At 44.8% G+C, this 22,721-nt stretch overlaps 1 protein-coding gene across 1 annotated transcript in view; it reads right to left on the reverse strand.

The window, feature by feature from the left end:
- LOC308668044 (WD repeat-containing protein 73-like) overlaps positions 1-22,721 on the reverse strand; it is a 32,681-nt gene that overhangs the window by 3,139 nt on the left and 6,821 nt on the right. The window contains exons 5-14 of the mRNA XM_081327704.1: positions 21,501-21,568; positions 19,695-19,859; positions 14,876-15,031; positions 10,520-10,718; positions 9,088-9,155; positions 8,129-8,217; positions 5,612-5,700; positions 3,449-3,516; positions 1,668-1,832; positions 524-895 (exon numbers count right to left, since the gene is read on the reverse strand). Coding sequence (XP_081183830.1) covers positions 524-895; positions 1,668-1,832; positions 3,449-3,516; positions 5,612-5,700; positions 8,129-8,217; positions 9,088-9,155; positions 10,520-10,718; positions 14,876-15,031; positions 19,695-19,859; positions 21,501-21,568 — 1,439 coding nt within the window. The remainder of the gene's footprint in view (positions 1-523; positions 896-1,667; positions 1,833-3,448; positions 3,517-5,611; positions 5,701-8,128; positions 8,218-9,087; positions 9,156-10,519; positions 10,719-14,875; positions 15,032-19,694; positions 19,860-21,500; positions 21,569-22,721) is intronic.

Raw genomic sequence — 22,721 nt, forward strand, 5'->3', positions numbered from 1 at the left:
AGAGAGACAGAGGGGTGGGTTGAAGCTGGGGGGGGGTGGCACATGAGGGGAAAAGGGTGTGAAAAAACATGTTCTTTATTAAACCCAAAGTCCCAACCCAGAGGGTTACGGGGGGGGGGGAAATCAAGAAAAGGGAGCATTTGGTCTATTGGTTAAGGTCCTGACCTAGAAACCAGGAGATTATGAGTTCTGGTCCCGCTTTAGGCATAAAAGCTTCTGGGTGACTTTGAGTCAGTCATCAGCAGGCTGTGAGTTCCAGTCCCGCTTTAGGTATGAAAGCCAGTTGGGTGACCTTGGATCAGTCCCTCTCTCCCGGCCCAACCTACCTCATTGGGTTGTTCTTATGGGGACAATAGGAGAAGGAAGCTGTGACCCACAGGTGACATGACCCAGCTGAGCCCCTCTGAACATTGGGGCTTCATTTAGGTTGCTCCTTGGACCACCCAGCCCTGCAGACCCCATAAGACTGATGGCGGCAAAAGCAGCTAGCGGCCTTGCCAAACGAAGCCCCATCACAGCTTACCTGACACCGCTAAGGTGTTGCCCAGTACAGGAGCGAAGCTGATGGACAGGAAATCTGCCCCCCGGAGGTTAGGGGTGGGAACGCAGCACTGGGCCACTTTCAAGGGGCTGGAGGGGTATCTGATGTCCGTCAACACAACGAGGCCAGCCGAGGAGAGACGGGCAATCAGTGGTGTCTCTCCAGAGCCGATTCCTGCACACCAGCTCAGCCTCTCTGTCGGGGCCCAGGGGGTCTGAGCCTCTTCCACAGCTCCCAGAATGCCCTGGTGCTGCCGGAAGTCCACAAGGGACAGCTGCCCTTTGGCACCACACACCACAGCAGTGACTTCATCCAGGAAGTCCAGACTGGCGATTTTGTCAGGGCTGGCAGAGGCTGTAGATCGAAAGAGGAAAAAGAGCTGAGTTGGGTTGTGGGGGAAAATTCTGCCACCTCCCCCACAAAACCTGACTTTGAACCAGTTATGATGAGACAACGGGTTCTAATCTCTCTTTAGGCACGAAAGCCAGCTGGGTGACTTTTGACCAATCACCAGGAGGCTGTGAATTTTAGCTCCGCGTTAGGTGAGAAAACCGGCTAGATGTCTTTGGGCCAATCATCAGGAGGCTCTGAGTTCTAGTCCTGCCTTATGGATGACTTTGGCCTAGTCCAGGGGTAGGCAACCTCGGCTCTTTTATGTCTCAAGGAATTCAACTCCTAGAATTCCTGAATCAGCTATGCTGAGGGGAAAGGGAGAGGTTTCCAAGCTGAGCCATGCTGACTCAGGAATTCTGGGAGTTGAAGTCCACGAGTCATAAAAGAGCCAAGGTTGCCTACCCCTGGCCTAGTCACTCTCTCTCAGCCCAACCCAGCTCAAAGGACTGTTGTGGGGAAAATAGGAGAAAATGTGTTACATATGTTTGTTCCCATGACTTACTTATAAAGTAAAAAGGTGGGATGAAAATCAAAGATACACACATTAAAGTCTATTCATTCTCCTTCCTGTTCCCTTGAATTTAACATGAGATCAAGAATCAAAAAGAGAAACAGAAATAAGGAAAAAAAAACACAACTAGCATATCTCCCTATTTCTAACCTCTTGGGAAGTTGTGTTTCTAAGAAATGGACCCTCGGGATTTTGCAGAGGGTTTTCAATCAAATTGTCTACCTGCCACCCAAAGATTTTGCCCCGATTCAACTTCCATCATTTGGAGATTGCAGATTCTTTGCCCATGGAGGATGCAGGCTTGTTTGGCACAGCTGGTTGCAATTTTGGACCAGGAAGTATCTTCTGTCTTTGTGGGAGAGATGACACTCAGTAGCTTAATCACATCTAGGGTGGAGAAGAGGAAAAAATAAGAATTTCCACAAGACTTGACTTATGAACCCAATTGGGAACCGAACTTCCCTTACTAAGGAAAGTGGTTGTTAAATGAGACACTCAATTTTATGATAATTTTTGCAATGGTTGTTAAGCGAATCAGTACAATTGTTAAGCAAATCAGATGGTCATTATGCAAATCCATTTCCCCCTCCCATTGATTTTGCTTGTCAGAAGCTGCCTGGCAAAGTCATTAATGGCAACCACGTTACCCTGGAGACCCCAAAACTGTTATAAATACACTCCATCCAAATTTTGATCACGTGACTTTGGGGATGCTGCGATGGCCGTAAGGGCAAGGAACGGTTGTAAATTACTTTAGTGGCACTGTAACTTTTTATGGTCGCTAAACAAACCGTTGTAAGTCAAGAACTGCCTGTAGTTTCCAAAGCATCACTTTTCTCCAATTTCTCTCCCTTTTGGAGATTGCAGCTTAGCTTTTTTTTTTATCCTGGTTGTTCTACTGGGTGCCTGGCTGAAATCATACTGACATTGAGAAAAGCGCCAGTTTCTGAGCACTGGTGAGCTGCACTTTTGTCAAGAATTATAAGGGCGAGGCCAGACGAAAAGCAATTCCTGCTTTCTTTTGTATCCTCAAAGGAGTAGAACGGGAAAGATGTCAGAGGTGAACAAACATCATCCAACATCAGTCTGGAAGAGATGGGCGATGTGCAAAGCTTTCGGGAAGTTTTTCCCCCCCCATTCAATTTCACCAAACCAGATATTCCTTCAAAATTCACACAATTGGCATTGTTTGTGCCAGTGTGTCTCACAGCTAGCTTTGGAGTTCTGGGAATCGAAGTCCACCCAATCTTCAAGTTTCTAAGGCTGAGAAACACTGGTTTATGCTAACAGTTGGGAAAAATTTTTGTTCTGAAGATAGACTCGGCTTCTTCTTTAGAAAAGCAATGAATTAAATTGTGGGAACGAGAAAACTTTTCATCCTTGTCCCTGCAAACTTTGAGTGGGGTTTGGCCATCCTAAAGTTGAAACCCAGTTGGGAAGCAAAGCAGTTGCTTGGAAGCATACTGTTGTGATTCAGCGTCAGCCTGTGGTACCGGCAGCTGAGTCTGATGATTCTGAAGAGGAGGAGGAGGAGGGGTTTGGAGAGCCTTTGGTGTCAGAGGGAGGTTCTGATGCACTGAAGGACTCTCAGCCTGGCCCCTCCCGTCATATTTCTCATCAGGCTCAGCCGTGTGAGCACGAGGTATTGGATGAAGATGATTCACAGCTGAATCTATTCAGGGACGCTAGGTGCAGGAGGCAATCTAGCAGAGCAGAACAGAGAAAGGCAATGAGGCAACTCGGTGAGAGGAGAAGGCAATGAGAAGCCACACCTTGGGATTGCTGATAAAAGGGGAAGGTGTGGGAGGTGCTGGTTGCTGAAGGCAACCGTTTGAATATCTTCTGCTAGAGTCCTGGTCTGTTATTCCTGTTTAACTCTTGTTTGAACTTTTGATTTCTTTGTAAATAAATTTGGTTGGGTTTTTCCAGCCTGTTCGACTATAAAAAGGGGTTGTCCCTGATATTCAAACAGGGCCGGTTGTAGGCTGGAACAGAACACCTACCTGTTTCATCTGATTCCACACGCCAAACCTGCAGAGCACTGTCTGGTGGGCCACTGGTTACCAGCAAGCTGAAAGCACAAATCAAGAAGAAACCGAGTGATGAAGATAATTCCACTTTGAGATGGATGGAGTAGAAGGGCAAAAAACACAGAATTCTGGAAGCTGTCGTCCATCGATCTTAAAGTTGCTGATGTTGAGAAACACTGCTCTAAAAAAAGCTAAGCTGGATTGGACAGTTGGTGAGTTAGGATGTTGGTGGGAACAGCTCTAGCCTGAACACCACAGATGACCTACTATGATACAACATAGGTTTTGTTTGGTTGCATATCTCTCAAAGCCATCCAAGGTGGAACCATCCTCTGATGTTGTGGCAATGAATTCCACAGGCAATGATGCAGTAGAGAGTCACTAGCATGCGAGCCCACCTTATTCAGAAATGTGTGAACAATGTGGCAACAATTTCGGGTTAACCTGGGCTTTGAGCTCAGAAAAGAGTGGGAAACCAACTTAACTGCTTCATCATGTCTCACTTCTGTCCCGTGAAACATGAGGACTTGGTGATCTTCTGAAGGGGCCCCAGAAAGACTTGATGTGGAGTCTGTTGAATTCACAGAGGGCCATGGAGATTCATGCTGGGTATCCTTAAACCAGGATGAATACGAGGAAAGCAGATAAGAAACATAGAAGGAATGTGTGGCAATTGAGGCAGCCTTGAAGTCCTCAGTTCTCTGTACGCTTTATCAAAATTCTATGGCAATGTAACTGATGTGTTTCTTTTTATTAAGACTATAACAACTCTTGCTTGAAGTACAGGTAGTCCTCGACTTACGACCACAATTGAAGCCAAAATTTCTGTTGCTAAATGAAAACATTTGTTAAGTGAATTTTGCCCCATTTTTACAACCTTCCTTGCCAAAATTTTTAAGTGAATCACTGCCGTTGTTAAGTTAGTAACAGGTTTGTTAAGTGAATCTGGCTTTCCCCAATGACTTGGCTTGTCAGAAAGTGATCAGATGACCCCGGGACACTGAAACCGTCATAAATATGAGTTAATTGCCAAGCATCTGAATTTTAAGCACGTGATCATGAGGATGCTGCAACAGTTGTAAGTGAAAAGCAATCATAAGTCACTTTTTTCAATGCCATTGTAACTTTGGTCACTAAATGAACTGTTGTAAGTCGAGGACTATCTGTAACATGAGGTTTGCGGATTAATATTCATGCTTACATCATCTATTAGCTACGCATATGTGTGACTATAATTTTCTCCTCCTTTCCTGAAATATATGAGGGCATTCTTTTGTCTGCAGGAGTTCCTATAGTGCACAGTCTTACACAAATACTGCAGTGAGCCTTGATTATTGGTTTGGGGGAGGGTCCTGTGTCTACTCGCACATGAGCATCCTGAATGCTTGAGAGCCTAAAAATCACAGTCCCCTCAACCACCTCATGGCTGTGTGCAATATGGGAAAGTCACCAGTGTATTCACAAGACCACCATATCTCTGGCCCAGGCTAGCGCCCATGCCTAAGGGCCGGTAATGTTTCTTTCAAATATAGTTTTTGCTTCTCCTTTTAGGCCTTCTAATAACAATAATAATAACAACAATAATGATGTTGGAAGAGACCGTGGAGGTCTTCAAGTCCAACCCCCTGCTCAGGCAGGAGACCCTATACCATTTCGGACAAATGGCTGTCCAGTCTCTTCTTAAAAACCTCCAGTGTTGGAGCATTCACCGCTTCTGGAGGCAGGTTGTTCCACTGGTTAATTGTTCTAACAGTCAGGAATTTTTTCCTTAGTTCTAGGTTGCTTCTCTCCTTGATTAGTTTCCATCCGTTGCTTCTTGTCCTGCCTTTGGGAGCTTTGGAGAACAGCTTGAGTCCCTCCTCTTTGTGGCAGCCCCTGAGATAGTGGAACACTGCTGTCATGTCACCCCTAGTCCTTCTCTTCGTTAAACTAGACATACCCAATTCCAGCAGCTGTTCCTTATGTTTTAGTCTCCAGTCCCCTAATCATCTTTGTTGCTCTTCTCTGTACTCTTTCTAGAGTCTCAACATCTTATTTACATCGTGGTGACCAAAACTGGATGCTGTATTCCAAGTGTAGCCTTACCAAGGCATTCCTAACTCAACTTGTCATCAACAAGACTCTTAAATCACCTACCTGGTTCCCGGGACGTGTTTGAGCCTGTAGATGGGGCGATCACAGATTCCACCCCTTTCAACCGTGAAATCTCTCTCCGGACATAAGCCCTGCAAAAAAAAAAAAGTCCAAGGATTGTACTAACAGTCAGTCTAACATAATATTGAAAGAAGATAAAACAGACCAGAACAGCAAGATAACATTGGGTACAACTTTTTTAAAAAATAAAATAATAAAATAAAATAAAATAAAATAAAATAAAATAAAATAAAATAAAATAAAATAAAATAAAATAAAATAATAAAATAAAATAAAATAAAATAAAATAAAATAAAATAAATAAAATAAAATAATAAAATAAAATAAAAGAAAATAAAGAAAATAATAAAATAAAATAAAATAAAGGAAAAAGTTAAAATCTGCACTGGCTGTACCCTGCTGGTGCTTCTGGCTACTGGTAGCATCGAGATGATTTTGGCTGATTGTGGGAAAGAGAAGCAGAGTCCCTCTTGGTCCACTGGGATAGCTGAGTACAGTTAATCCTTGATTTACGACCACGAATGAGAGCAGAATTTGTGTTGCTAAGCAAGGCTTTTCCAAAAGACAACTTGACTTTCTTGGTGTTTGTTTTTTTTTTGCCTTGAAAACATTTCGCTTCTCATCCAAGACACTTCTTCAGTTCTAACTGAATGGTGGGGAATGATTTATACTCTTTTTAGATGCTTCAAACAAGGTGGTTGTCAAATGAGTCACACCTTGTTTTACCTTTGTTGCCGTGGTTAAGTGAATCACTGCATTGTTAAGTGAATCACATGGCTTCCCCCCACTGCTTGTCAAAGACTAGCTGGGCAGTTTGCAAGGGGCAATCGCGTGATCCCAGGATGCTGCAACTGTCATAAATATACACGCTGATCATCAAGTGCCCAAATTTTGATCATGTGACCGTGGGGACCCCGAGAGCTGTTATATCTACCCTGGGCTACATACGGGTCCAATAACCATTCAGCATGATGGGAGCTGTAATCCTCATATTTGGAGAGTATCAGTTTGGGCAAGAGGCTCTGGGTTGCTGGCTAAGCTTGGGGTGATACTTCTGTCTTCCGATACTTCCTATATACAAGTAGTCCTTGACTTACAACATTTAGTGACCGTTCAGAATTACGGCGGCACTAAAAAAAGTGACTTAGGACCATTTCTCACAGTTACGACCTTTGCAGCTTCCCCACGATCATGTGATCAAAATCCAGACGCTTGGCAACTGGTTCACACTTATGACCGTTGCTCTGTCCCAGGGCCACACGATCTCCTTTTGCGACCTTCTGACAAGCAAAATCAAGGGGGAAGCCAGATTCTTTTTTTAAAAAAAAATGTTTTATTGATTTTTAACATAAATCTCCTTAATATTTGGTAGACAGCGCATTGTCTGGGTTTATATTTTTTTTAAAAAAATTGTAAACAGGATCTATGACAAGGCAAGATGATCAATTAGAAAAGAAGTTTTATATTCAGGTGGCTATTATTTATTTATTTATTTATTTTATTTATTATATTTTTATACCGCCCTTCTCCTGAAGGACTCAGGGCGGTGTACAGGGCAATAAATACAGAAACAGGGTACAAAAGTTAAAAGCGATTAAATAAATGCCCAAGGTTAAAACAATAATTAAAACGTATTAAACGTATTTACAGAAACATGAGAAAATGTTTATATTTAACGGTCATTTATTCAAATAATACGAACTGTATTAATTTAAGGTTGGCAAAAGGGAATGTTATTGGAAGAAGAGAAAATCAAGCAAAGCCCTTATATGGACTATAGCAGTGGTGGCGAACCTATGGCACACGTGCCAGAGGCAGCATGCAGAGCCCTCTCTGTGGGCATGCGCACCGTCGCCCCAGCCCCGCCTCCCCCCGCGCCCCCCTCCACACCAGCAACCCCCCCCGTAGGAGAGTTGCCCCCAGGCGCGGCCCACACGGAGCAGTGCAGCCAAGGACATGGCACCTGGGCAGCAGGGACAAGACTCCGCCCTCACGCCCCATCGCGCGCAGATGATGCTGCAGGTCACGGGCAGAGGGCGTGGCTGCCATGGCGCTACAGGGCCGCCTAGGCCTTAGAGGCGGTAGGCGGCCTTGTGGGTGGGCAGGGCGGGGAGCGTTTTTTGGGCACTCGGTGTCAAAAAGGTTCGCCATCCCTGGACTATAGAATTACAGGATTAATTATTATTGGGAGCCAGATTCACTTAACAACCACGTTACTAATTTATCAACCACAGTGATTCACTTAACAACTGTGGCAGGAAACATCGTAAAATGGGGCAAAACTAACTTGAAAATGTCTTGCTCAATTGCCAAGCATTACCCGTAATGCAAATCCAGATATTGGGTTTTCTATCCTGGGTGAATTCATCCAGTCTCCCTAAAACGCCATCTAAGTTAACAGCTTAGTTAACAGCAGTCCCTCCATTTAGTGGAGGTGAGTTCCACATGACCCTTTTGCAGCCGCCATCTTGCAGACAACCTTTCCAGTGTGGTCTCTACCTTATTTTGTTTTGCAAGCAGCCTGGGAGGCAGAAGGAGCTGCAAAATTTCGTTCCTGCTCCCGTTCTCGTATCCAGCGACACAAATGCCTGGGGAGAGAATCGCAGTCATTCTCAGTGTTGCAATGTCATCAGGCAAGGTGGCCACATTGCAAGTTGTCCTCAACTTACAACCAATCCTTTAGGAACCAAAGTTACAATGGCACTGAAAAAAGTGACTTACAACTTGTCCTCCCACTTACAATGATCACAGCATTCCCACGGTCATGTGATCAAAAGTTGGGTGCTTGGCTATGGGCACACATATTTGCAATATTTATAGCTCCTGGGATCACATGATAATCGTTTGCAATGTTCCCAGCCAGTTTCTGACACACAAAGTTAATGGGTAAAAGCCTGATTCACTTAACAACCACATAATTTACTTAACCACTAGCGATTCACTTAACAACCATGGCAGTGGTGGGATTCAAATATGTGAACCACTGGTTCTCTGTGTGGATGCCGCTTCTGGAAGTCCGTTCTGGGCCTGGGCAACAAAAAAATTAGCTGAAGCGGTGCGAACCGGCTGAATCCCACCACTGAACCATGGCAAAAAAAAGTTCATAAAATCCAACTCGCTTAAAAACCCCTTCTTAGCTACACTCATTTTGGTTCCAGTGTTGGTTGTACGTTGAGGACTACCTGTGCTTACTGGGAACCCACATTTTTAAGCCCTCTTCTTACCTACCCCATCGGAGCAATTATTTTCAACTTAGCCTTCCCAGAAAGGGGATCCCATTTCATGATCTGCTCTACCAGAGGCAGATGGTGATCTTGGAGGAAATCATGATCCATCTCCATGGCATGGAAATGTGGAACCCTGGGAAAAAAAACCCTTCTCAGGACCCCCCCCCCTACACAGCAGCTGCCCCCAACTCATCCAGGTCAAACCTTGAAAGGCAATGAACGGTCACTCACGTTGGTCCCCTGTCCATTCGATGACTCTGGTGGGCCCGGGAAGTTCAAAGAGATGGAGGTCGTTGTATCTAAGCAAGTTGAAAGGGGGGGAGGAATATTTAGAAGGGTCAAGAGTCAATGGTCTGCCCCACTGAAGACAGCAATGCTCCCATCTTGAGGCTAGAACAGGGGAGCATCACCTGGACCTGCAAACCTTGGGGTTGTCTGAATAGTGCAGGGATCTTCAAACTTGGCCCTTTTATGACTTTGTGGACTTCAACTCCCAGAATTCCTCAGCCAGGCACATGTGCCTGGCTGAGGAATTCTGGGAGTTGAAGTCCACAGGTCACAAAAGGGCCAGGTTTGAAGACCCCTGGAATAGTGCAATAATAAGCAAGATCATCAGTAGATGGAGCACTTCAAGGCAAGACTCATGCTGGTAACTACAGATAGTCCTTGGCTTACAACCATTTAACAACCTTTTCAAAGTTAAAGGTAAAGGTAAAGGTAAAGGTTCCCCCACACATGCGTGCTAGTCGTTTCCGACTCTAGGGGCCGGTGCTCATCTCCATTTCAAAGCCAAAGAGCCAGAGCTTGTCCAAGGACGTCTCCGTGTTCATGTGGCCGGCATGACTAGATGCCAAAGGCGCACGGAATGCTGTTACCTTCCCACCGTAGTGGTCCCTATTTTTCTACTCGCATTTTTACGTGCTTTCGAACTGCTAGGTTGGCAGAAGCTGGGACGAGTAACAGGCGCTCATTCTGTTACAAGGCACTCGGGATTTGTTTCTCAGGGTGGCGTTCAATGCATCGCCCATTGAAAGGATCGGAAAGGGATCCAAGATGAATAGAATAAAATAGAGTAGAGTAGAGTAGAGTAGAGTAATAGAAATGGAAAGGGACCCTGGAAGTCTTCTACACCATCTGGGACTGGTGATTGTCTAGTCTTTTCTTAAAAATCTCCAATGATGGAGCACCCACAATTTCTGGTGGCAAGCTCTTCCACTGGTTAATTGTCCTCACTGTTAGGAAGTTTCTCCTCAATTCCAGGTTGCTTCTGTCTTTGGTCAGTTTCCAACCGTTGTTTCTCGCCCTTCCCTCTGGTGCTCTGGTGAACAAAGTGACCCCCTCTGCCTTGTGGCAGCCCCTCAGATACTGGAACGCTGCTGTCACGTCTCCCCTATTTCTTCTTTTCTTTTTGCTCGAATTTGGAAACGAAACCCCGCTTGGCTAAAATGAGAGACCGAAGGCGAGTGCGTGTGTGTGGGGGGGGAGACATGGGGGAGGGGAAGGCTTGGGGGGGCGCTTCACACCCAGTGAGGATCCCCTCCCTCCCTCTCTCCCAGGCACGAGGGTAGAACTCCCATCATTCTGGGGCAGGTCGGGGAGGAGTCTTGGCTGGGGAGGATGGGAATTGTCTTTCCCCTCCGGGCCAGGGAAGGCGTCGACTCACTGCCTGAGAGAGTCCATCAACCAGGCTTCCTCCTCCTCCTCCTCCTCCATCGCGGAAGCAGCCGCGGCCTCGCGAGCGTTCGGCGACACGAATGACGTCGCCTCTTCCTTGGAATTCCGAGGCGGGGACACTGAAGCTCCGCCCCCTCCTCCATCCGCTCCGCCCCCTCGGGTCCTTCCAGTCCCCGGGCAGGCGGAGGCTGCAAAAACCGCGGGTCTTTCGCGGCTCTGCTGGTGTCGCTAGCGCGTTGCCTGTGGATGATGGGCTTTGCGATCTGGTCCGGGCTAGCATTGGCAGAGATTGACCTTCCCGCGACACCTTCGCCTGCGCGCAGAAGTGACTTACTCGCTTGCAAAATTGACCTCTTAAGCTAGCCCAAGGCATTGGATTTGCACCATACACGCGGGCACGTCAGAACGGAGCTGGAAGGGACCTTTGGAGGGGGGGGGTGTCTTCTAGTGCAAGCCCCCTGCTCAAGCGGGAGATCCTATATCACTTCAGTCAAGTGAATGTCCAGTCTTTTCTTAAAAACCTCCAGGGATGGAGCACCCACAACTTCTGGAGGGAAGACGTTCCACTGGTTAATTGTTCTCAGTGTCAGGAAGTTTCTCCTTAATTCCAGGTTGCTTCTCTCTTTGGTCAGTTTCCAACCATTGTTTCTTGTCGGTGCTTTGGCAAATAAGTTGACCGCCTCCTCTTTGTGGCAGCCCCTCAAATACTGGAATATGGCTTCCGACGTGACCTAAAAACATATTTATTTGAACAAGCCGGCCTGGTCTGATGGGTTTAGGGGTATTTTAACGTTTTGTACTAATCTATTGAATTGGGCTATTGTATTTAATATTTCTTTTAATTTTTATATATTGTATATTATTGTATTGCCCTGTACACCGCCCTGAGTCCTTCGGGAGAAGGGCAGTATAAAAATTATTATTATTATTATTATTATCATGTCTCCCCTACTTTTTCTTTTCTTTAGACTAGACCAGGGGTAGGCAACCTTGTGGACTCGTGGACTTCAACTCCCAGAATTCCTGAGCCAGCCATGCTGAGGGAAAAGGGAGAGGTTTCCAAGCTGAGCCGTGCTGGCTCAGGAATTCTGGGAGTTGAAGTCCATGAGTCATAAAAGAGCCAAGGTTGCCTACCCCTGGACCAGCCAGACCCAATTCCTACAACCATTTTTCATATGTTTTAATCTCCAGGCCTTTGATCATCTTAGTTGCTCTTCTCTGAACTTTTTCCAAAGTCTCAATGTCCACACTCTACCTTACGTATTCTCTAAATGAATTTATAGCTTGTCTGTCCTGCAGGTATGCCGGTAGATACACTCCTTCCTCTTGTCATGTGAATGCTGTTAATTAACTCCCTTAAAGCGTGTTCCCTGCGGAGAGCAAGCAGGCCATGGTCTAGGCATGTTTTTTAAAAAAACATGGATCAGTGTTGAGCTTTCTTCCTCCACATCTTTGCCCGGACATTCTTGATCACAAATGCCACCTTCGCTTTCCTTCCCTAAGTACAGGTAGTCCTCGAGTTAATGGCCATAACTGAGCCCAAAATTTCTCTTGCTAGGCAAGACAGTTGTTAAGTGAGTTTTGCTCCATTTTACAACATTTCCTGCTGCCATTGTTAAGTGAATCTGGCTTCCCCATTGACTTTGCATGCTAGAAAGTCGCAAAAATGATGACACGACTCTGAGACATTGCAACTGTCATAAATACTATACATGTCAGTTGCTAAGCATCCAAATTTTGATCACATGACCACAGGGATGCCACAACAATCGTTTGAAAAATGATCCTGTCACTTTTTTCAGCACCATTGTAACCTCGGACGGTCACTAAACAAATGGCTATAAACCGAGGACTAGCTGTATTGGGGTCCACTTGCAAAATTCTTCAGCACAGTCACAAACTCACAATCGATCAGCTACACTAGGGATCTTTAAGCTTGGCAGCTTTAAGACTTGCGGACTTCAACTCCCAGAATTTCTCAGCTGGCTGAGGAATTCTGGGAGTTGAAGTCTACAAGTCTTAAAGCTGTCACGTTTGGAGACCCCCGAGCTACACTAATACTTCCTATTCATGATGTGTTCATTCTTAGCCTTTTAGCTTCTTTGGGTAACTGACAAAATAGGCAATTAGCTGATTCTAATAATGGCTCTATCAAGCCAAAGTCCAAATATAGTGATTTAGATTGACTAGCTTTGGTTGAAGCTAATTCAGGCCTCGCTTGCAAAAACCTCTCAGTAGTTTGCTACTAAAATTAATGGGCCAGGCCCTGATGGGAAGGCAACCAGAGGATTGATTTCCCCCAAACTTCAGGTCCAAGCCAAATCAAAGTCATTCTTTGTGACATCACTTGCTCCTCCTAACCTCATTGGCTGGGTGACCATGGCAAGTGTCAACATTTCCAGCATTGTTGATTATTCTGGATAGCAGCACTGCTAGATCAGGTCCAAAATACCTGGATCAGAAGAAAAGCGACTGCAAAATTGTTTTATTTAATATTCATTTATATAGGGGATGAGATTAAAAAAGTGGGGTTCAGCATTACCCCAGAGAAGTGGTCACACCTGCTTTGAGATCAGCCTCCACATCTCTGACTGAATCACACCATCCACAATGGCAAAGGTACATATCTCCGTAAGAGGGTTAGGGTCAGGCGGCATAAGGAGAAAATATCTGTTGTGATATATATATTATTAGTGTCTGACAGTTGTTAGTTTGTTTCTTGTTCTTTTTCTTTATTTTGTATTTATTTTGGGGGAAAAATTAAAAAGTGATTGTTGTACGTTAATTAGAATCAAAATTAGAAGCTCTGGTGTCCTGTCAAAGTCACTGGGGATTTCCAAAAGAACTCATCCTGGTGACTGAACCATTTTTTATTTATTTATTAGATTTTTAATCTCACTTTTATTTTTTATAAATAACTCAAGGCAGTGAAATATCTAATGCTCCTTCCTCCTCCAATTTTCCCCACCACAACAACCCTGTGAAGTGGGTTGGGTGAGAGAGAGAAAGAGAGAGAGAGAGAGAGAAAGACAGAGAGAGAGAGGGAGAGAGACAAAGAGGGATAGAGAGAGAGAGGGAGGGTGAGAGAGAGAGGGAGGGAGAAAGAGGGAGAGGGCAGAGAGAGGGAGGGAGAGGGAGGGGGAGAGAGAGATGGAGAGAGAGGGAGGGGGAGAGAGAGAGGGAGGGAAAGAGAGAGGGAGGGAGAAAGAGAGGGAGGGGGAGAGAGGGAAGGAGGGAGAGAGGGAGAGAGAGGGAGGGGGAGAGAGAGAGAGGGAGGGAGAAAGAGAGGGAGAGGGGAGAGAGAGAGAGAGAGAGAGGGAGAAAGCGGGAGGGGGAAATGGCCCAAAGCAGGTTAGCAAAATCACCTCTGGACTGAGGGGAGGGTGTGACTGTGTGTCTCCATTTCTCAAACAGACCAGGATCTTGAAAAAAACTCTGAAGCAGACGGAGACCCTGGAAGATCTCTCTGCAACCAACAAGAGTCTCCATCTCCAGGTAGAGGAACTGAGAGGGACCTTAGCCTGCTTGGATGCTGAGAATCAGATGTTTCTCAAAGACAAGGAATGCATCAAAGGGCAGCAGAAGTCTCTCCGGGACACAGTGAATGACCTTAAGTCCACAATAGAACACCTGCAGAAAACGGTGGAGGACATCAGAGAAAAGCTGGACCAGGCCAACATGGCGATCCAAGAATTAGCGCTGCAGAACAAGTCTTTGGTGAAAGCCAACGAAGACCTCAACGAGGAAATGCACGAGGCCACCAGCCAAGTGGCCGTCTTCAAAGACGACAAGCCTGCCCAAGAGGACAACCTCGAAGAGATGCGGAACCTTCCGTCAGAGGTTCAAAAGTACCTGCGTGATCTGGAGGACAAACTGGCTAAGATGGAGCACAGCTTCCATGTAGAGAAAATCCATTCTAGCCAACTGAAGGAGAAAGTTACAGATCTTCAGAAAGTCAGAGAAGACAGGAGGAAGCGCATCAAAGATCTGCAAAACCAACAGGATCTCTGCGTGCAACAGGCCACGTTTGTGCGGCTGGACCAGGAGAACCAGATGCCAGCGGGCGTCCTGACGCATGAACTAGTGGAGGCCAGGCTGGTGGGGGTGGCCGGGGACTGGCCAAAGGAAAGGAAGGTTCTGCATTGGTTATGGACGGCAGCCAAAATTCTGATGATGTTGCTCTTTGGCTGCTGTCTGTTCCTTGGCCTTGTCTTGGCATACACTCACTTTTTTAATCCGCTGTTCATCTCTCACAGCCTTTTGGTGCTCCTCAGTGACCAGAGCATTGACAGACTTGTGCGCCGTTTCTCCCCTTATCTCGAGTGGAGAAATGATGGCCTTTTACCGTTTTGAGAAGCAAAAGGAATCTTTTCTCTCCTGTAGTTGTACATATGAAGAACCTTTGTATATGTGTAATATATATACAAATTCTTTATTAGCAATTTGAATAATTTACACAAATAATGAGCTGTCATAAGTTGACTATATCCTGTGGATAAGCCTTGAGTCAGGCCAAAGCAGGAAAGAAAGAGTTAATTAGCAAGGTGCATTCAAAAAGCCTTGACAAATTCTTAACATATATATATATATACACATACACACACACACACACACACACACACACATATATATATATATATATGTTTGTGTGTGTGTGTGTGTATATGTGTGTATATATATATATATATATATATATATTGTTGTTGTTAGCTGCGAAGTCGTGTCCGACCCATCGCGACCCTATGGACAACATTCCTCCAGGCCTTCCTGTCCTCTACCATCTTCTGGAGTCCATTTAAGCTCGCGCCTACTGCTTCAGTGACTCCATCCAGCCACCTCATTCTCTGTCGTCCCCTTCTTCTATTGCCCTCGATCTTTCCCAGCATTAGGCTCTTCTCCAGTGAGTCCTTCCTTCTCATTAGGTGGCCAAAGTACTTGAGTTTTAGCTTCAGAATCTGGCCTTCTAAAGAGCAGTCAGGATTGATCTCCTCTAGGACTGACCGGTTTGATCGCCTTGCAGTCCAAGGGACTCGCAGGAGTCTTCTCCAGCACCACAGTTCAAAGGCCTCAATTCTTTGGCGCTCAGCCTTTCTTATGGTCCAACTTTCACTGCCATACATTGCAACTGGGAACACCATAGCCTTGACTATACGCACTTTTGTTGACAGGGTGATGTCTCTGCTTTTTAGTGTGCTGTCTAGATTTGCCATGGCTTTCCTCCCCAGGAGCAAGCGTCTTTTAATTTCTTGGCTACAGTCCCCATCTGCAGTGATCTTGGAGCCCAGGAAAATAAAATCTGTCACTACCTCCATTTCTTCCCCATCTATTTGCCAGGAATTGAGAGGGCCAGATGCCATGATCTTGGTTTTCTTAATGTTAAGTTTCAACCCAACTTTTGCACTCTCCTTCTTCACCTTCAACAAGAGGCTCTTTAGTTCTTCTTCACTTTCTGCCATTAGAGTGGTATCATCTGCGTATCTTAGGTTGTTGATATTTCTTCCGGCAATCTTAATTCCAACTTTTGATTCATCTAGCCCTGCCTTTCTCATGATGTGCTCTGCATATAAGTTAAATAGGCAGGGCGACAGTATACAGCCTTGCCGGACTCCTTTCCCAATTTTGAACCAATCAGTGGTTCCGTGTCCAGTTCTCACTGTTGCTTCTTGACCCGCATATAGGTTTCTCAAGAGACAAATAAGATGGTCTGGTATTCCCATCTCTTTAAGAACTTGCCACAGTTTGTTGTGATCCACACAATCAAAGGCTTTAGCATAGTCAATGAAGCAGAAGTAGATGTTTTTCTGGAACTCCCTAGCTTTCTCCATGATCCAGCGTATATTGGCAATTTGATCTCTAGTTCCTCTGCCTCTTCGAAATCCTGCCTGTACTTCTGGTAGTTCTCGATCCACATACTGCTGAAGTCTAGCTTGTAGGATTTTAAGCATGACTTTACTAGCATGAGAAATGAGTGCAATGGTGCGATAGTTTGAACATTCTTTGGCACTGCCTTTCTTTGGAATTGGAATGTAAACTGATCTTTTCCAATCCTGTGGCCACTGTTGAGTTTTCCAAATTTGCTGGCAAATTGAGTGTAGCACTTTTACTGCATTGTCTTTTAAGATTTTGAATAGCTCAGCTGGAATACTGTCACTTCCACTAGCTTTGTTGTTGCTCAGTTTTTCTAAGGCCCACTTCACTTCACATTCTAGGATGTCTGGCTCGAGGTCAGTGACCACCTCATTGTGATTATCAGGGACGTTAAGCTCATTCTTGTATAGTTCTTCTGTGTAATTTTGCCACCTCTTCTTAATCTCTTCTGCCTCTGTTAGGTCCCTGCCATTTTGGTCCTTTATCATGCCCATTTTTGCATTAAACGTGCCCTTCATTTCTCCAATTTTCTTGAAAAGATCTCTGGTCCTCCCTATTCTATTGTTTTCTTCTATTTCTTTGCACTGTTCATTTAAGAAGGCATTCTTATCTCTTCTAGCTATTCTCTGGAATTCTGCATTCAATTGGGCGTATCTTTCTTTTTCTCCCTTGCCTTTCGCTTCCCTCCTTTCCTCAGCTATTTGCAAAGCTTCCTCAGACAGCCATTTTGCTTTCTTGCATTTCTTTTTCTTTGGGACGGTTTTGGTTGCTACCTCTTGTACAATGTCGCGAACCTCTGTCCATAGTTCTTCAGGCACTCTGTCTATCAGATCTAATTCCTTAAATCTATTTGTCACCTCTACTGTATATTCAACAGGGATATGATTTAATTCATACCTGAGTGGCCTAGTGCTTTTCCCTACTTTCTTCAGTTTAAGCCTAAACTTTGCAAGGAGAAGCTCATGGTCTGAGCCACAGTCAGCTCCTGGTCTTGTTTTTACTGACTGTATAGAGCTTCTCCATCTTTGGCTGCAGAGCATATAGTCAATCTGATTTCTGTGTTGACCATCTGGTGATGTCCATGTGTAGAGCCGTCTCTTGGGTTGTTGGAAAAGAGTGTTTGCTATGACCATCGCATTCTCTTGACAGAATTCTATCAGCCTGTGCCCTGCTTCATTTTGCACTCCAAGGCCAAACTTGCCTGTTATTCCAGTTATCTTTTGGCTTCCTACTTTAGCATTCCAATCCCCCATGATGATAAGAACATCATTTTTTGGTGTTAGTTCTATAAGGTGCTGTAGTGCTTCATAGAACTGGTCAATTTCATCCTCTTCAGCACTGGTGGTTGGGGCATAGACTTGGACTACTGTGATATTGAATGGTTTGCCTTGGATTCGAACTGAGATCATTCTGTCATTTTGAGGATTGTATCCCAGTATTGCTTTTCCTACTCTTTTATTGACTATGAAGGCTACTCCATTTCTTCTGAAGGATTCTTGCCCACAGTAGTATACCTGATGGTCATCTGAATTAAATTCACCCATTCCTGTCCATTTTAGTTCGCTGATACCTAAGATGTCAATGTTCAGTCTTGTCATCTCTTGTTTGACCACGTCCAGCTTTCCTTGATTCATGGATCTTACATTCCAGGTTCCTATGGAGAAAAAATCTTTACAGCATTGGACTTTCCTTTCACCACCAGACACATCCACAGCTGAGCGTCCTTTCGGCTTTGGCCCAGTCGCTTCATTCTTTCTGGCGCTACTAGTACTAGCCCTCTGCTCTTCCCCAGTAGCATATTGGACGCCTTCCGACCTGAGGGGCTCATCTTCCAGCGTCATATCGTTTTGCCTTTTGGTACTGTCCATAGGGTTTTCATGGCAAAGATACTGGAGTGGGTTGCCATTTCCTTCTCCAGTGGATCACGTTTTGTCAGAACTCTCTGCTATGACCTGTCCGTCTTGGGTGGCCCTGCACGGCATAGCTCATAGCTTCATTGAATTACGCAAGCCCCTTCGCCACGACAAGGCAGTAATCCATGAAGGGGATATATATATATATATATATATATATATATATATGTATGTATGTATGTATGTATGTATATGTGCATGTGCGTATACATGACACTATCTTTTTTCTTTTTTAAAATTTCTATTACCTTTTGCTTAGTTAAAGAAAGTCAAAAATAAAAATTATTGAATCCTACAGATTTTCCTTGTGCAACTTACCTGGGGTTGGGGTGGGGTGGGGAAAATATGCTCAGAAGCAAGTTCTGGTGAGCAAACCCTAACTGTTTCCCTTGGGATCCGGTTAACTTGAAGAGAGCTCAATGCACTTGGTAAAATAATTGTAAAAACAAAAGCTCTTCTCCTTTTTTGTCCAAATGAACGAATGCAAGACACAGTGCCAGCCATTCTTCTCACTCTTCCTCCTCTGCTATGTCCTGCATCCTGAGGATTTGCGTTGGCCATGAAGGATGTGCCTAGTGTGTTTTGTCTCCCATGTTTTAATGTGCTGGCCACTCCACATCGGTCAACCGAAAGAGCTGAGTTGGGTTGTGGGGGAGAATTCTGCCACCTCCCCCACAAAACCTGACTTTGAACCAGTTATGATGAGACAACGGGTTCTAATCTCTCTTTAGGCACGAAAGCCAGCTGGGTGACTTTTGACCAATCACCAGGAGGCTGTGAATTCTAGCTCCGCGTTAGGTGAGAAAACCGGCTAGATGTCTTTGGGCCAATCATCAGGAGGCTCTGAGTTCTAGTCCTGCCTTATGGATGACTTTGGCCTAGTCCAGGGGTAGGCAACCTCGGCTCTTTTATGTCTCAAGGAATTCAACTCCTAGAATTCCTGAATCAGCTATGCTGAGGGGAAAGGGAGAGGTTTCCAAGCTGAGCCATGCTGACTCAGGAATTCTGGGAGTTGAAGTCCACGAGTCATAAAAGAGCCAAGGTTGCCTACCCCTGGCCTAGTCACTCTCTCTCAGCCCAACCCAGCTCAAAGGACTGTTGTGGGGAAAATAGGAGAAAAATGTGTTACATATGTTTGTTCCCATGAGTTACTTATAAAGTAAAAAAGGTGGGATGAAAATCAAAGATACACACTTTAAAGTCTATTCATTCTCCTTCCTGTTCCCTTGAATTTAACCTGAGATCAAGAATCAAAAAGAGAAACAGAAATAAGGAAAAAAAACACAACTAGCATATCTCCCTATTTCTAACCCCTTGGGAAGTTGTGTTTCTAAGAAATGGACCCTCGGGATTTTGCAGAGGGTTTTCAATCAAATTGTCTACCTGCCACCCAAAGATTTTGCCCCGATTCAACTTCCATCATTTGGAGATTGCAGATTCTTTGCCCATGGAGGATGCAGGCTTGTTTGGCACAGCTGGTTGCAATTTTGGACCAGGAAGTATCTTCTGTCTTTGTGGGAGAGATGACACTCAGTAGCTTAATCACATCTAGGGTGGAGGAGAGGAAAAAATAAGAATTTCCACAAGACTTAATTTCCATCTACAAGTAGTCCTTGACTTATGAACCCAATTGGGAACCGAACTTCCCTTACTAAGGAAAGTGGTTGTTAAATGAGACACTTAATTTTATGATAATTATTGCAATGGTTGTTAAGCGAATCAGTACAATTGTTAAGCAAATCAGATGGTCATTATGCAAATCCATTTCCCCCTACCCATTGATTTTGCTTGTCAGAAGCTGCCTGGCAAAGTCATTAATGGCAACCACGTTACCCTGGAGACCCCAAAACTGTTATAAATACACTCCATCCAAATTTTGATCACGTGACTTTGGGGATGCTGCGATGGCCGTAAGGGCAAGGAACGGTTGTAAATCACTTTAGTGGCACTGTAACTTTGAATGGTCGCTAAACAAACCGTTGTAAGTCAAGAACTGCCTGTAGTTTCCAAAGCATCACTTTTCTCCAATTTCTCTCCCTTTTGGAGATTGCAGCTTAGCTTTTTTTTTTATCCTGGTTGTTCTACTGGGTGCCTGGCTGAAATCATACTGACATTGAGAAAAGCGCCAGTTTCTGAGCACTGGTGAGCTGCACTTTTGTCAAGAATTATAAGGGCGAGGCCAGACGAAAAGCAATTCCTGCTTTCTTTTGTATCCTCAAAGGAGTAGAATGGGAAAGATGTCAGAGGTGAACAAACATCATCCAACATCAGTCTGGAAGAGATGGGCGATGTGCAAAGCTTTCGGGAAGTTTTTTTTTTTTCCCCATTCAATTTCACCAAACCAGATATTCCTTCAAAATTCACACAATTGGCATTGTTTGTGCCAGTGTGTCTCACAGCTAGCTTTGGAGTTCTGGGAATCGAAGTCCACCCAATCTTCAAGTTTCTAAGGCTGAGAAACACTGGTTTATGCTAACAGTTGGGAAAAATTTTTGTTCTGAAGATAGACTCGGCTTCTTCTTTAGAAAAGCAATGAATTAAATTGTGGGAACGAGAAAACTTTTCATCCTTGTCCCTGCAAACTTTGAGTGGGGTTTGGCCATCCTAAAGTTGAAACCCAGTTGGGAAGCAAAGCAGTTGCTTGGAAGCATACTGTTGTGATTCAGCGTCAGCCTGTGGTACCGGCAGCCAAGTCTGATGATTCTGAAGAGGAGGAGGAGGGGTTTGGAGAGCCTTTGGTGTCAGAGGGAGGTTCTGATGCACTGAAGGACTCTCAGCCTGGCCCCTCCCGTCATGTTCCTCATCAGGCTCAGCCGTGTGAGCACGAGGTATTGGATGAAGATGATTCACAGCTGAATCTATTCAGGGACGCTAGGTGCAGGAGGCAATCTAGCAGAGCAGGACAGAGAAAGGCAATGAGGCAACTCGGTGAGAGGAGAAGGCAATGAGAAGCCACGCCTTGGGATTGCTGATAAAAGGGAAAGGTGTGGGAGGTGCTGGTTGCTGAAGGCAACCGTTTGAATATCTTCTGCTAGAGTCCTGGGCTGTTATTCCTGTTTAAATCTTGTTTGAACTTTTGATTTCTTTGTAAATAAATTTGGTTGGGTTTTTCCAGCCTGTTCGACTATAAAAAGGGGTTGTCCCTGATATTCAAACAGGGCCGGTTGTAGGCTGGAACAGAACACCTACCTGTTTCATCTGATTCCACACGCCAAACCTGCAGAGCACTGTCTGGTGGGCCACTGGTTACCAGCAAGCTGAAAGCACAAATCAAGAAGAAACCGAGTGATGAAGATAATTCCACTTTGAGATGGATGGAGTAGAAGGGCAAAAAACACAGAATTCTGGAAGCTGTCGTCCATCGATCTTAAAGTTCCTGATGTTGAGAAACACTGCTCTAAAAAAAGCTAAGCTGGATTGGACAGTTGGTGGGTTAGGATGTTGGTGGGAACAGCTCTAGCCTGAACACCACAGATGACCTACTATGATACAACATAGGTTTTGTTTGGCTGCATATCTCTCAAAGCCATCCAAGGTGGAACCATCCTCTGATGTTGTGGCAACGAATTCCACAGGCAATGATGCAGTAGAGAGTCACGAGCATGCGAGCCAACCTTATTCAGAAATGTGTGAACAATGTGGCAACAATTTCGGGTTAACCTGGGCTTTGAGCTCAGAAAAGAGTGGGAAACCAACTTAACTGCTTCATCATGTCTCACTTCTGTCCCGTGAAACATGAGGACTTGGTGATCTTCTGAAGGGGCCCCAGAAAGACTTGATGTGGAGTCTGTTGAATTCACAGAGGGCCATGGAGATTCATGCTGGGTATCCTTAAACCAGGATGAATACGAGGAAAGCAGATAAGAAACATAGAAGGAATGTGTGGCAATTGAGGCAGCCTTGAAGTCCTCAGTTCTCTGTACGCTTTATCAAAATTCTATGGCAATGTAACTGATGTGTTTCTTTTTATTAAGACTATAACAACTCTTGCTTGAAGTACAGGTAGTCCTCGACTTACAACCACAATTGAAGCCAAAATTTCTGTTGCTAAATGAAAACATTTGTTAAGTGAATTTTGCCCCATTTTTACAACCTTCCTTGCCAAAATTTTTAAGTGAATCACTGCCGTTGTTAAGTTAGTAACAGGTTTGTTAAGTGAATCTGGCTTTCCCCAATGACTTGGCTTGTCAGAAAGTGATCAGATGACCCCGGGACACTGAAACCGTCATAAATATGAGTTAATTGCCAAGCATCTGAATTTTAAGCACGTGATCATGAGGATGCTGCAACAGTTGTAAGTGAAAAGCAATCATAAGTCACTTTTTTCAATGCCATTGTAACTTTGGTCACTAAATGAACTGTTGTAAGTCGAGGACTATCTGTAACATGAGGTTTGCGGATTAATATTCA

This window comes from Vipera berus (genome assembly GCF_964194415.1).
Source record: "Vipera berus genome assembly, chromosome: 4".
NCBI classification, from domain to species: domain Eukaryota; kingdom Metazoa; phylum Chordata; class Lepidosauria; order Squamata; family Viperidae; genus Vipera; species Vipera berus.